At 35.3% G+C, this 15,399-nt stretch overlaps 1 protein-coding gene across 12 annotated transcripts in view; it reads right to left on the minus strand.

The window, feature by feature from the left end:
- Positions 1–15,399, minus strand: part of PCDH15 (protocadherin related 15) — a 1,888,416-nt gene that overhangs the window by 281,448 nt on the left and 1,591,569 nt on the right. For 11 of the 12 annotated variants that reach the window (XM_030941315.1, XM_030941316.1, XM_030941314.1 and 8 more), the window contains one exon: positions 3,441–3,520. The exons of the other annotated variant lie outside the window; for it this stretch is intronic. In XM_030941315.1, coding sequence (XP_030797175.1) covers positions 3,441–3,520 — 80 coding nt within the window. The remainder of the gene's footprint in view (positions 1–3,440; positions 3,521–15,399) is intronic. 12 annotated transcript variants of the gene reach the window in all.

Here is a 15,399-nt window from a genome sequence, read left to right on the forward strand (position 1 = left end):
GGCAGTTGAAATGTCAGTTACTGTTCTCCATTTCAAATGCATTGAAATGTATCTCTACTGGTTCAGGCTACTCTGTAAATATCAATGGGAATAACAGCAATGAGGTGGTGGAAACAAAGTGACCATAGGATAGAAGGCAATAGTCCCAGTGTACGGGACCCCGAATCAAGAATGATCATCAAAAGGGATCACACAACCATTACAAGGACATGTTCTGCTTTAGCTTTCCTGGAAGCAGTTTGCATCTTAAGGAGATACCTGTCCAGGTTGACCTAAGAGCTTTAACATTAAGAATCATGGTCAATTTAGACTAAAAGGATTTTGCATTGACATAATTTACACCTTTAAGAACTTCTGTAACCCAGCCATTATCTTTTTCATTCCAAATGCAGAGATGAGAGGAGCACTAGAGATACATGAAAGCAGTGCATTTAGATAATTTATTAGGCAAAACCAGTAGCTTATTAGATTTCACAATCAGCAATTGAAAAATCTCTTGGCATCAAGGGAAAAACAGGAATGGAAATTCTTAAGAGACCTGGGCTTCCTGCTTACCAGAGAAGGTGAAAACTTCTTCGTTGTCTTTTCCTTTTGTTGACAGCTTTATTAATATTTTAATTCAGATATCATAAAATCCACCAATTGAAAGAGTACAATTCAATGGTTTTTAGCATAATCACAGAGTAGTTCAATCATCACCATAATCAATTTTAGAACATTTTCAACACTGTATCTATTAACAGTCACTCTCCATTCTCTCCCACTCCTCATTTTCAGGCAATCATTGATCAACTTTTTGTCTTATAGATGTGCCTATTATGAATATTTTATACAAATGAAATAATATAACATGTACTCTTTTTGTGACTGACATTTCACTTTGCATAATATTTTCAAAGTTCATGTCTGTTGTAGCATGTTTCAGTACCTCATTACCTTTCATTGATGAGTAATATTATATTATTACAGATAGGCAACATTTTGTTTATTCCTTCATCTGCAGATGGATATTTGACTTGTTTCCACTTTTGTACTATTATAAATACTTCTTTTATGAACTTTCTTTGTGCAAACTATTATGTAGATGTATGTCTTCATTTCTCTTGTGTATGAGCAGAATGCTTACTTATGCAGTAACTCTGTTTGCCATTTGGAGAAAAGGTCAATTCTCCAAAGGGTACTCATATGGTTTCAATCTGTGCCCTTGCCCAAATCTCCTGTCGAATTGTTACCAGTGTAGGAGATAGGACCTGCTGGAAGGTGATTGGCTCATGGGGGCAGTTTGTCATGAATGGTTTAGCACCACTCCCATTGGTGCTGCTCTTTTGATAGAGGTTAGGAGATCTGCTTGTTTAAAAGTGTATGGCACTTCCCCTCCCTCTTTCTTCCTCCTGCTCAGGCCATGTGAAGCGCTGACTCCCCGATTTGCCTTCCATCATGACTATAAGTTTCCTGAGGCTTCCCCAGAAGCAGAACTGGTGCCAGCATCATGTTTCCTGTACAGCCTGCAGAACTGTGAGGCAATTCAATCTCTTTTCATTACAAAATACTCAATCTCAAGCATTTCTTTATAGCAGTGCAAAAAGGAACTCATACATGCACATTTTACATGGCCACATAAATTTATGCCGATTTCAACGTCTCCACACTCTTAGTCGTACTTGTTTTTGCCTTTCTTTTTTCACTATAGACACAAAGTATGTATGAAGTCAAATCTCTTTATAGTTTTAAATTGCATTTCTCTAATGACCAATGATCAGTGATCATGATCATATTTCCATGTGCTTGTTGGCTATTCACATATCCTTTTTTAAAGGAACGTCTATTCAAATATTTTGCCCATTTTTAATTAGATTGTTTCTCTTTATTAAGTTGTAACAGTTCTTCATGTATTCTCGAGACATGTTTCACACCATATACATAATTTTAAAATATTTTCTCTCATTGTAGGTTGTTTTTCACTTTAGGATGGTGCTCCTTGAAATACATTTTTAAAAATTGATGAGACCCAATTTGTCAATGTTATCATTAATCCTTTGTGCATTTTGTGTCATATCTCAAAATGTACTGACTAATCCAAATAATGAAGATTTATTTCTGTATTTTCTTCTATGTGGAATGTAGTTTTATCTTATATATTGCAGTTTATGATCCACTTTGAGTTCATTTTTGTGCATGATGTGAGATAAAAATTCAAATTCATTCTCTTGCACATTGTCCCAGTTTCATTTGTTGAAACAAAGTTTTTTCCTGATTGGATTATCTTGGCCCCTTTTTGAAAATCAATTGACCATAAACACTAGAGTTATTTCTGGATTCTTAAGTCTGTCCCAGTGGCTTATATGTCTATGTTTATGCTAATATTACACAGCCTTGATTAAAGCTTTTCTTTAACATTTTTATTTTGTTTAATGATGATTGTAAATTGTAGCTAATTTTTGATTTCTATATGGCTATGGGATAAAAATGAAAACTGTTAAGCTTTTCTATTTATCAAATAGAAGTTTACTTATCTGTGGAAAATATTGTCCTTGTCTATAGTTTCCCAGCATTACTAACTTACATTTGTATAATTCTATTCAACGTGAAATTTCAGGTACTTCTGAGAAGACTAATTGACCAACACATGGTTCTCTTGTTTTGGAATTATGTCCCACATGTTCCTGAGTCTGACGTGGCAATGTATTCATTTGTCAAAGTTTTAACTTTATAATTCTGGGCCAAGTTTACATTTCTAATCTTTCAGAAAGTAAAACTATTCATAAGTACACAGGAAATATCAGAGGAGAGCCAAGCTCTTTAGAAACCAGCCACATGTGACAGCAGAACAACTACCTTGCTATTGTAAATGTGAAGCAAATGGTCTCTCTGAAGCCCTAAATGCCTCCTTTTAATGTCTGCTCCCAGTTTTCTCAATAGTTATCATTAGCAATATCTCAGATGTATTCAGAGAGATAAGTAGAATGACACTGATCTAGACCTCAAAGAAGTTTGGCATGAACATGTATTTCATTTCATTTTGCTTTTTTTCTTAAATATACCTATGCTAATCTGAAATTGAAGGATGTGTTTGTAACACATCTTGCCTACAAGACTCCCTTTGAATACACGGTTTAGTGCTAAGTAACCCTTTGCAGTAATGTCCTTGTCATTATTAGTAACTGACAACTTTAAAAGGATCGAATTAATCCCAGTTATGCCTTCCAATGAAATGTTTCCACCTCAGTAGATTTTACCTAGTAAAAATGTTAAAAATAAACAGTCTCCTGGGTAAGATTTCTGGGCTCAGAGTTATCCTCCGAGCTACCATTAACATTCATAGAAAACAAAAAGGGAAGTACAACTACACACAGTTGAAAGCCTCTGATTGTAAGTCTGTTCTCCTGCTAACAGTACGTTGCTGTATATTTTTTTAAAGTAGGAAATCATTTTTTACTTACGTTTCTGAAAGATTAAAAACTCTCTGAGGATCTCCATTCTCAATGGCGTATGTTATTGGGTCTCCCTCTCGATCAGTTGCCTTCAGAGAGAAAACATAATCCAATTATCAAGTAATTGATATGGCGCGCACTCATTACGGAGTAATACAAAAGTTTGAAACTAATAGCATAGAATGTCCATGACACTGTTAAAGAATAAAGATTAAAGCATGGCCTAATGGCAAAGTGTAAAATTAAACATTTAATATCTGATCCATTTCTGAATACATAATCCTGTCTGGTGTGGAAATAATCATTTTCCCAAGGTTTACCTATTTTATTAATTAATAAATTTATTTTATATATCTGTTTATAGTTTAAATAAAATCTGCTGGCCTGGCACAGTGGCTCAGCCTCTAATCCTAGCACTTTGGGAGGCCAAGGTGGGTGGATTACCTGAGGTCAGGAGTTCAAGACTAGCCTGACCAACATGGTGAAATCCCATCTCTACTAAAAATACAAAAAGTTACCCAGGTACAGTGGTGCACACCTGTAATCCCAGCTACTCGGGGGGCTGAGGCAGGAGAATTGCTTGAACCCAGGAGGCAGACATTGCAATGAGCTGAGATCATGCCACTGTACTCCAGCCTGGGCAACAGAGCAAGACTTTGTCTCAAAGAAAATAAAAAGGTGTTAAACTCTATATACATTTTTACAGTGTCGATAAAGTGTTTAACATATACTCTTTTCTTTTTCTGTTCAGAATATATCAAGATAATAATTCAAATCAGTCTAACTTTCTGGTTAAAAATCTTGAATTTATAGCCACAAAACATGACTTAAAACTGGACTCCAATTGTCCTATGTGATTATTTCTGTGTACCCATTTCTAAAACGAGGACTGTATAACAATACAAGTGTTAATAGATGTTGAGAGGTTTAATTGAAATAATGTTTATCAAGGCACATAGACTAATATCTGGGACATTGTAAGCTTTCAACAAATATTAACCTTTTTGTTGGTTTTTCTTCCCTTCAAAACCCAAATTGGAGAAGAAAACATATAGTTTGACTTTTAGTTCCAAGTTTCTCTCGCCCAAAATAAAGATACTCTTGTTTTATGGCACTGAGTTTTACCTTCAAAAACATTAAATCAGTTCTTTTTCCAGTGAGTCATTTGATCCTCTTATAAAAGACATAGATAAAGAAAGAAATTTGGATACTATCAGAGAGTTGAAAGAAGGATCTGCCTAAGCATGATGCTACAAAGGGGCGAAATATCTGATAAAGGTCCAGATGTATTTTATTTTTAGGTGACTAGCCTGGCAGAAACACCAGCCTCTTCACAGACAGGAACTGCCCTGGAGTTAGCAGGACCTGAGAGCGGAATAAGTACGTGAGTTTCTTTCAGTGACTAGATAATAACTGTCCCAGCCATAAGAGGCTGAGTGTGAAATTCCCTGTTCAGACAGGTAAGAACGTATTGTTCTTAGTGGTAGATCAGTTGGCTTTGACCTGGATTACACAGTACTGCTCATTGAATGTCCTTATCAGCTACCACATTGGATTAATGGCCAGAAGCCTCTATTGGACCACATAAACTACAGAATCAAGGGACAACTGAAAATAACATTTCAGTCAGTAAGACACTACTGAATATTGGGCCAGGTTCTGTAAGAAAAGCTTTGCAAGATTATTTAACCTGTATCTCATAAAAGTGATATGCTTCCTTCACATGGCTCCTATGACATCATATTGTCCTGCTTTCAATCCTCATATTATCAACTGTAGTTCCTCATTTTGTTTGCAGATTTCTCCTCATTTATAAGACTTATTTTGTATTGGATTGTTCCAAAGGTTGCTCCTTAAACTTCACTTATTTACTCATCTCATTCAATAGTGTAACTATAAATACTGTCTATCTTCTAAAGACGGTCATATCTCTAGGCTAGCCCTTTCGTCTGGATTTCAGATGTGTATCCAATTGCCTATATGGATTCACATTAGATGAATAATAATAAGCCTCTCCGATTTAAAAGGTTAAAAACCCCAAATCTAGATCACCTCTCCATCTTGACATACCTCAAAAAATAAAAGAAATTCAAACAATAACCTATTGTTTTCCCTGCTTCATCATCTCAGTAAATACCTGCAACTCCATTCTCCTACTTTCTCGGGGCTCATAGCCACACTTTGAGCGCTCACTCTTACTCTCCAATGCACCCCGTCAGCAGATCCCACCAGATTTATCTAAAATATCTGCTGTATTTGGCTCTGTCCGAATTTCTTCTCTACCACCATCTTCCTCGTGGATTATGGCAGTAACCATTTTACTAAAATGTTGCTTCTTCCCTTGTATCCTCACAATAGTCAATTTTTAATTAAGCAGACAAAAATACTTGTTTTTCCAGGCCAATCTTTTATTTCTTTGGGATAAAGTCTATTGCTTTCTCCCCCAGCTCCCCACCCTCCCCGTGCCACACACACCAAAATAAAATGGAATAAAAATAGTAAATGAAGAAGAAAATAATAAATTAGCTAGAGTAAAATATTATTGAAACATTCCATGTTAGCCAAAATCCAAACTGTTAGATTTCATTGAGTTAGTCATAATGGAAGCCTAAGAGTAGAAAATAAGAAGCAAAGAAATTGTTAAGAATGCACTCAATAAAATGGATAGTGGATGCTTGGTATTTTTCCTTGGATTCTGTTATTTGCTAGATAGGAACCACAAATAATGATACTCAGCTAACGTTTTGAAGAAACAGAGAATTATATCTGGAGACTATATCTTAACCCTAAAAAGCTTACACTGAACTTTTTCTGTTGTTTTTCTCTTGGTCAATAAATTTTACTTGTTATGTTGTAATAGATATGATCAAGTTCTTTTTGTTTGTTTATTGCTATGTGGTAGCTGTTTTTTTTCTTGAGAAACATTTTAAAATCCTGCGTTTCATAAAATCCAGAAGAAATGCATTCTGAAGCAAGATAGCTTCACGTAAACAATTTTAAGTCCAGATTAATATTGAATCTTGTATTATATCAGATCTACTCTAATATTTAATATCCTTTATGTAAGATGAGAGCACTGTGAGTATTGTGTTTTTTATTTATATTTCATTATTTTTATGTTACTTCCTTTCTATCCCGAGGTAGTTCGAAATATTTCTTCAGTTTTATTTTGACCACTCAAATACCTCAGTCTTTTAAGGATTGTGAATGTCAGTAATTTTCCTACTTCATTCTTATGTAAGGTTGTGCCCATTTTGGAAACTTTGAAGACCTAGGATTTAAAAGGAAATTCCTATTTCATTTATTTCCTCATATTTATCTTTTCACACAATCCTTTATTGGTGTTCCAGGGTCTGGGGTGGTATAATAATTAGGAAGTATTTACAGTTTTTCAGCCAAGAAAGCAAAAGGAAATGGTTTAATCTTCAGCAAAGTTCTGCAATCTATCCATTACATGAGTTAGCACTTGTATAGACAATGTCATCTTTATTTGTCAGTGTCCAAAGGTGAGAAATAATCCATAAAAGGAAAAAAGGAAATATCAACAGAAGCATTTACTCTTCAAGTATTAGGATTTGACTATGTGTGCATGTGTGCCCTAAATATATTTCTATTAGCAATATTTAAAGGTTTTCTATATATAAATCTAACCAGCCATCTCAAAATAACTGCTTATAATATGTCAGAAACTATATTAACATTTTGCATGTCTTGTCTCATTGAAACCTAATAGTAACTTTACTGGTAAATAGAAAATGCATATGACTTCAATTATATCACTATTTCTGCCATGATTCCAACCAGATTTCTCTGTACTTTACTTAATTGAAAGATGCATCTTTTTTATCTAGAGAGAGTAATAACTGTATCATCTTGAAAATGGGAGCATAGTGTTATTCAGTATTTTCCATAATATACGAGATAGAAATTGCTTCTTCTTAGTGAACGAAACATTTTATGTGTTTATTTTTGATAAATCAAGTCATATCCAAATCCCTTCTTCGAAGCCTGAGAAAAGTAAGATAGCAGTTATCTTTCTGGGGCTTATTTTGAGTTTAACAGGGGAAATTCTGGAGCCAGCTACCTGGCACCTCAGCTGTACCATCTCTTCTCAGATAATGCACTCAAGTACAAAATGAGAATAATAATACTATTATTTACAGTAATCACTCATGAATTCAACACATATTTATCGAGCATCTACACTGTGTTAAGCACTGAGGCTGCAGCGGTAAACCACACAGACAAAAATCCTGCACTTATACAACTTACATGGTAGTGGAGGAAAATGAATTTAAAAATTAATTAGAATATTTTGTTTTCAGATCTTTATACATATTGCTGAACTACAAAATATTTCACGAAGGACATATATGGAGAACAGGGTGAGGATTTACACTTATAGAGAAGTGATCATGACAGACTTACTGAAAATATGAAATTTTGGCAAATGCTTGTAAAAGGTGAAAGAGTAAGTCACATGGGGTAGAACATTCCAGAGCAAGTGATAAAGGTCATGAGGTGGAAACAGGCCTAGTGAGTTTCAAGAACAGCAAGGAGGTTGTCAGGTCTGGAGCCAAGCATGTGGAAGAGGAGCTCCTCAGTTTACTTTGACCACTTTAATACCTCTGGTTGAATGAATAAATGATGTGTATTTTGGATGGCTGGCAAGTAATGCACTTTAGCCACTGGTTTGCTAATATATGGTTAATAACATGGTTAAGATTAAACCAAGTCTTTCCTTTAATTTAAATTTAATTTTAATTTTGCCTGAAGAACAAATGATTCCTTTAAAAAATCAAAGAAATTACTCTTTCCAGTCCACTCAACCAGATTACTTGCAGCATCTGACTTAAGAGTTCCTGATTTTTCAGAAGCACCAATAGGGAAGCAAAAGTATTTATCCAAGGAAGCAATGTTCTTAGACACTGGCAAATGGAAAATTTGAAAAAGAAAACAAATTTTCTCTAAACTAATATTCTGTTCATGTTAAAGATGAACACAGCCATCACATACCATCTGGTAGAGTGCACTTTATGTGCACAGAATGATTCTACACATTTCACAGGACATTAAGACAAAGTAACTGCCCTTAGGGATTCTAAAATAGATAAAAATCAATGGATTTGGATGATTTTCTCACTTAGGCAAACAAGTTCTGATTTATGTTATTAAACTACTTGAGAGCAACAAATACAGCTTTCAATTCAGTATAGCAGTGTTTCAAAAAATATATACATTCATTCCTGTTATTTCATTTTTTGGCCTTTAACAAAATGTTAGAATATTTATGAATATATTTTTAAAAAAATTAATGAATGTATTTTATTCATGTCAAGTACTGTTATTTTGTCATTCATAATGATAATATAAAATGTCCTTTTGAAGTAAGTGTAAGTAAAAGGTCAGTTTATTAAATATTCCAAACAACATCAAATGAATATGATACAGAATATACATATAACATATATGAAACATGGAAATGTAGCTAAGTCTACAATGACAAAAATATACATATGCTCGAAAATAAAAGGATGTTGGGAAACTGCACACAAGAGAGCCATAAAACTGCTCTTTTTCTTATAATGTTGGTATGGATTAATGATCTTTTGCCCAGGGGACGAAGTAAAATGCCTTATGCTAGGCAGGCATAGCAGAATCACTGCTGGTAGTGTTGAAAATAAATGGCATGTAAAAGTGAGCATAAATTTCTTTGTCATATCCAGAGAAGTTTCTGTAAATTAAGAAGTCCTTAATAGGAAAATATCTAGATTTCCATTAGATTTAGGGAGACTCTATGAAGGCTTACTCTCAAAAAATTTTTGTTGTACAAAATGGGTAACCTTGGAACACAAAGAGATTTAATCAATGCTAAAATAAGCCTGGAACTCTAATTTTGTCCAGTGCTCAATGAACAATCAACAAAATAAACTTAGAACTAATGTAAATATTCAAAATGGCCCATCCAAATAATGGTTACCATTATTTAAAAGCACTTAGAATATCCCATCTCATTTAATCCTCAAAACAATCTTATCTGGAGAGCACTGCAATCCCTATTTTATAGATAATAAAATCTTAAGCTTAAAAATTAAATAATTTGCCAAAGTTTACAAACTATAGAATCATAATTCATATTCTATGTCTTCTGAAACTCATTCTCTATCACTAGCAAAGTCCCCTATGTCCTAAACTTATCTCAACGTTCCCTTCACCTGCTTGCTTGAACCAACACCAAGCTCTTCTTAAGAACCTAATTTTCCGATATCCCTTTTGATTGGTGAGCCTCATGGTAGCCTTCTTGTTTCTCAGTGACACTGCCAGATTATTCTTCTGGAAATGCATCAACTTTAATTCTGATACCATAAGCATTATACTGTATTAACTGCTGCTCTTCATTGTTAAAGTCATATTCTACACTATTTATCATCCTTCCTGTTTTTTGCTCATTGTCAGTCTCTCTCATTGTCTGTCATTGCTGTCATTGTCAACCTAATCCAATATCAAGGTTTCAAATAATATGGTAAATGCTCATGACTTCAAAATTGTATTTCAGTTCTGCAGCTTAGAAATTCAAGATCATGGCACTAGCAGATCCCATGCACCTTTCGTGGTCTGCAGAGAGCTGTCTTCTCATTCTATACTTAGATGGTAGAAACAGAGCGCTCTGGTTTCTTCATTCCCCATAAGGGCATTAGTGGCCATTTGTGAGGACTCCACTCTCATAGCCTAAGTGTCTCTAACTACCAAATGTCCTACTTCTGAATACCATGACGCTGAGGATTTTGGCTTCAATATGTGAATTTTGGGGGAACACAAACATTCAATCTATAGCAGATGTCAAAAAGTCTCTTCAAATACAGTATGGCCAATATTGAATTACTCTTCCTCTAACAGTGTTTTAATTTTGGCTAATGACAAATCAATGTTTCCAGTTGCTCAAGCTATATCTTAATACCTATTCTTAACTTCTACCTCCCATTCCATATCCAATTCATTAACAAATCATGTAGTTTTTAACCACCAAAATATAATCAGATTGAAATCACATCTCATCATTTCTGGAAAGATCACTCCAGGCCTAGAATGGACTGATAGAGCATATCAACAAATCTCTACAATTTTCCCAGGCTTCCTCCACAGACCATTTTCCATGCAGCATCCAGAATTATCCTTTGTTAAATTTGGTTGATTACATCACTGCTATACTCAAATTCTTTTAACTGTACCTAATTTCATGCAGAGTAATTATATCTATCCCTCTCCTAATACTGAATGATCTCATTTCTACTACTGTCTCTTTCTTTTACTTTACTCTGTAAAGAGGAGTATTTTCTTCTTCCTCAAACACACCAGACAGGTCTAAACTTTGAGGTCTTACCTTGAACCTGAAATACTTTTCCTCAGATACAACCACGGTTCATCCTCTTACCTTATTCAACTCTTTGTTGTAAGGTCACTTTCTCTGTGAAATAATCACTGTCAAATTGTATTTTCCCATGCACTTCCTCTCTAGCTTTCCTTCTTTCATTTTCCCCATAACATCTTCTAAAGTTCTACATAACTCACACATATTTTGTAATTTTCTTCTCTATTAGAATGGAACTTTCATAAAAGCAGAAATTTTGTCTTCTTCGTTTACTGTTATATCCTAGCATTTTTAGTTGTGACACAATAAGAAGTTAATATTTACTTATAATTTGGCCCTTTCAAAGTCATAAGTCTTAATGATTATAATTATAATGAGAAAAATGAATGAGAGAATTTTGGAAAAATGAAAAAGGAAGGTATTAAGTGGACAGTGGTCTCTCCCTGCTCCTGTTTTCACTGGGAGGCAGGAAAATGCGCACCTCAGGAGGGGAGGGCATGGGACACTCTGGCTTCTCCCTGATTTATAAAACTGCAAGGATAAACTAAGTCCAGGAAACTCAGTCAGAGCTCTGTTCTGCATATGCATATTTTTCCTAGTATCATAAATGGCCTTCCTTTGTACTTCCTGTGACTGGGAGCCGAACTTTAATGTACTGAAGGAAGTACAGCATTTCAATTGTATCTGGTACTTGAAGCAACTGAATTTACAGTAAAACAAAGCAACAAAAAAAGAAACCCCACATGCTTTTTATCTATTGTATATACTGTGTGTGTCTCTATTAATTGCTTCCAAACTTGACAGAGAAAAGAAGGTCGTGTGTGTGTGTGTGTGTGTGTCTTAATCTACATTTTCAGAATACTTGTCCTAAGTTAAACACATTCCAAAAGACTATTAGGGAACAGTTTGTTCTGGGCACACTGATATAAATATCTCAGTTATCTTTATATATAAATAGTAATATATTTGCTTATCACCTTGATGAATATTGTACATGAATATTCGTTGCTAAAATGAATGGATCAAGATAAAGGAGGTTATATGAATAAACTGTATGAAACCAGGAAGCCTTTTGTCAACTGGAATGATGCTGAAAAGATGATTCCACAAGTATGAATTTAGCCCAATTATTCATAGTTTTTATTGCCCAATACTAACTATAACATTACTCTGAGAGCTGTCTCTAGAATAGTGTTTGGTTTGCCTAAAGTGAACTGAAATAAAAATGTCAGGCTTCTGCAAGCACAAATCTTACTTGCTAATAAATGTACCTGTGCATAGTAGTATTTGGCCTGAGACAAACTTTTCCAACCTTTCTATGAATGTTGTGACAGAGAATCCTAGTCCTCTTTTACTACTACTTATTGGTGGCTATTAATACTTAGAATCTAATTATTGTGGAAAGAATTGGCTTTGGTCAGTTTACAGCCCTTAACATTTAATAACAAACCAAACAGAAAAAAATCAGAATTAACATTTCTATCATTATAAAAATTTCTTCAAGATATAGCTCTTGTCCAGATTTATATAAATAGAAGTTTATTTGTTCTTTGTTTTAGAACTATGAAAAACTGGACATCTACAAAGCAATTTATTTAAACTCTTAGAATTTAGTTCAAGGTTTTCTCAAAGCTTTCCTCAGAGCCTACTCACTTTTCTAACTAGTTAGATTTCTCAGCCTTCACTATATAAAAAACAGATATATAAAATAATAAAGTTATCCAGACACAGGCAGACAGTGAATGAAATCTGTATACAGTGAATGGCTTGACAGCTGTGAGAGAAGTAGACAGAAAGTGCACCTTAGGAACAATAGACACAGGCCGGGTGCGGTGGCTCCCACCTGTAATCCCAGCACTTTGGGAGGCCGAGGCAGGCGGATCACGAGGTCAGGAGATCGAGACCCTCCTGACTAACACGGTGAAACCCCATCTCTACTAAAAATACAAAAAAATTAGCTGGGAGTGGTGGCGGGAGCCTGTAGTCCCAGCTACTCGGGAGGCTGAGGCAGGAGAATGGCATGAACCCGGGAGGCGGAGCTTGCAGTGAGCTGAGATCGCGCCAATGCACTCCAGCCTGGGTGACAGAGCGAGATTCCGTCTCAAGAAAAAAAAAAAAAAAAGAAAAACAAACAAACAAAAAAATAGACACAACAAGCACAGTTATCAGAGATCAATTGTCCATCAAGCCCCACACATCACAGCACTACTTATAGATAAAAATATGTAATCCAATTTAGGAACTATTAATCACACAATATTCTGAATTAAATAGACAAAAACAAAGCATTTATTTGGTGCCCATTATAAACAATATATGTACTGCTAGAAATGAGAAATAATCTAAAACTATTCCCTATAGCCCCTACCTTGAGAAAATATTAATCTTTGTGAAATAAACATTGAGAAACAGTGTTCACTATACTCTGCTTACCTGTGTATTTGTAAAAATAATCCAGGTCTAATATCTACGAGATTAAGAACCCAGTCTTAATTCTCTTACTTTTAGCCACCTAGGGTCTAGGGAACAGTTCCCTAGACCTCTATTCTAAATCATAAAATGAAATAAAAGATACTTCAAGCATCTACTTCATGTAGTAGATATAGAATCAGACGAGGTAATAGATATTTAATACACTTTAGAATTCAATTCAAATACAAGGTACTGCTCAATGGGCAGGCACAGTGGCCCATGCCTGTAATCCCAGCACTTTGGGAGCCCAAGGCGGGCAGATCACAAGGTCAGGAGTTCAAGACCAGCCTGATCAACATGGTGAAACCTGTCTTTACTAAAAATACAAAAATTAACCGGGCATGTTGGCATGCACTTGTAATCCCATCTACTCAGGAGGCTGAGGCAGGAGAATCGCTTGAACCCAGGAGGCGGAGGTTGCAGTGAGCTGAGATCACACCATTGCACTCCAGCCAAGGCAACGGAGTGAGATTCCATCTCAAAAAAAAAAAAAAAAAAAAGGAAGGTATTGCTCAGTGAACAATTTAATAGTTAAAATCTTGGGCTTTGGAGTGAAAAGAAATAGGAATGAAATAGGACTCTTTCACTTACAAGCCATGTCCTCTTTGAGCAAGACTTAAGGTGTTTATGTCTCAGTGACATCATTCTGATACTCAGATAAAATGGCACAAGGCTGTCATGATGATAGAATGAAATATTTCCTACCTAGAATTCAGCATAGTGCTTAGCACACATTTACTAAACTCTTACTATTGATGTTAATATTTAGAAGGAAGAATGCACAATAGAATTTAGGCAAAAAATTTATTTGTAAAGTAGTGTTTCTTAAAGAGACTACGCCTCTGTTACCAATAAAACTCTCACTTCTGGAATACTCAGCAACATATAGTAAGTGATATGATACCATATTAGCAGAAATAGTGCATCAAATTCCCCCCAATCGCTTAAGTTTGGGGGGAATTTTTTTTTCCCTATTCTTAGATACAAAAATTTTTGTCTGCAGGGTTACATATATACTTTAGCACTGCTTGTTCTCCATGTCCACTTTATATACTGATAAATAGAAAGAAATATCTCCAGTTAAGGTCTGAAAATGTGTCTAAGATAGGTAGATATTGGTTGATATGGTTTGTCTGTGTCCGCACCCAAATCTTATCTTGAATTCCCACGTGTTGCAGGAGAGACCTGGTAAGAGAAAATTGAATCATGGGGGCAAGTCTTTCCCATAGCTATTCTTGTGATAGTAAATAAGTCTCCTGAGATCTGATGGTTTGAAAAATGGGAGTTTCCCTGCCCAAGTTCTCTCCACTTGTCTGCCACCATATGAGACGTGCCTTTCACCTTCCACGACGATTGTGAGGCCTCCCCAGCTACATGTACTATAAGTCCAATTGAACCTCTTTCTTTTGTAAATTGCTCAGTCTCAGGTATGTCTTTATCAGCAGCTTGAAAATGGACTAATACATTGGTCAACTATATTGACAGTGGATGGTTGGGAGGGGAACATAAATAAATGTTTAAACCTGGCCATCAACACTTTGAGCTAAAAAAAATGACAAATGAGTGAATTACACAATTCACAACTAATACTGAGCATGTATTATTTTAAGCAAATGAATAGATCAAACACTAACATAATCCCTTAGTATATTTTCAGTTGATACATATATCAAAAAGTAAAAATAAGCAGGATTGGAGCACATAGCAGAGACACTTCTCCAATGGCAAAGTGAGGAGCTACATTGACCATCTCCCAGTAAAACAATCAGAACTGCTAAAAAAGAAACCTTAAAAATTAAAGTCTCAGCCAGGTACAGTAGCTCATGCCTGTTATCCCAGAATTTTGGGAGACTGAGGCCAGAAGATTACTTGTGGATAGGGGTTTAAAACCAGCCTGGGCAACATGGTGAAAATCATCTATACCAAGAAAAAAAAAAAAAAAAAACACAAGATACAAAAATCAGCTGTGCATGGTGTTGTGCAACTATAGTCTCAGACACTTGGGAGGCTGAGGTGGGAGGATCACTTGAGCCCTGGAGGTCGAGGCTGCAGTGAGCCATGACCACACCACTACACTCCAGCCTTGGCAACAGAGTGAGACCTTGTCTCAAAATAATATTAATAATC

This window comes from Rhinopithecus roxellana, chromosome 11 (assembly GCF_007565055.1).
Source record: "Rhinopithecus roxellana isolate Shanxi Qingling chromosome 11, ASM756505v1, whole genome shotgun sequence".
Taxonomy (NCBI): Eukaryota; Metazoa; Chordata; class Mammalia; order Primates; family Cercopithecidae; genus Rhinopithecus; species Rhinopithecus roxellana.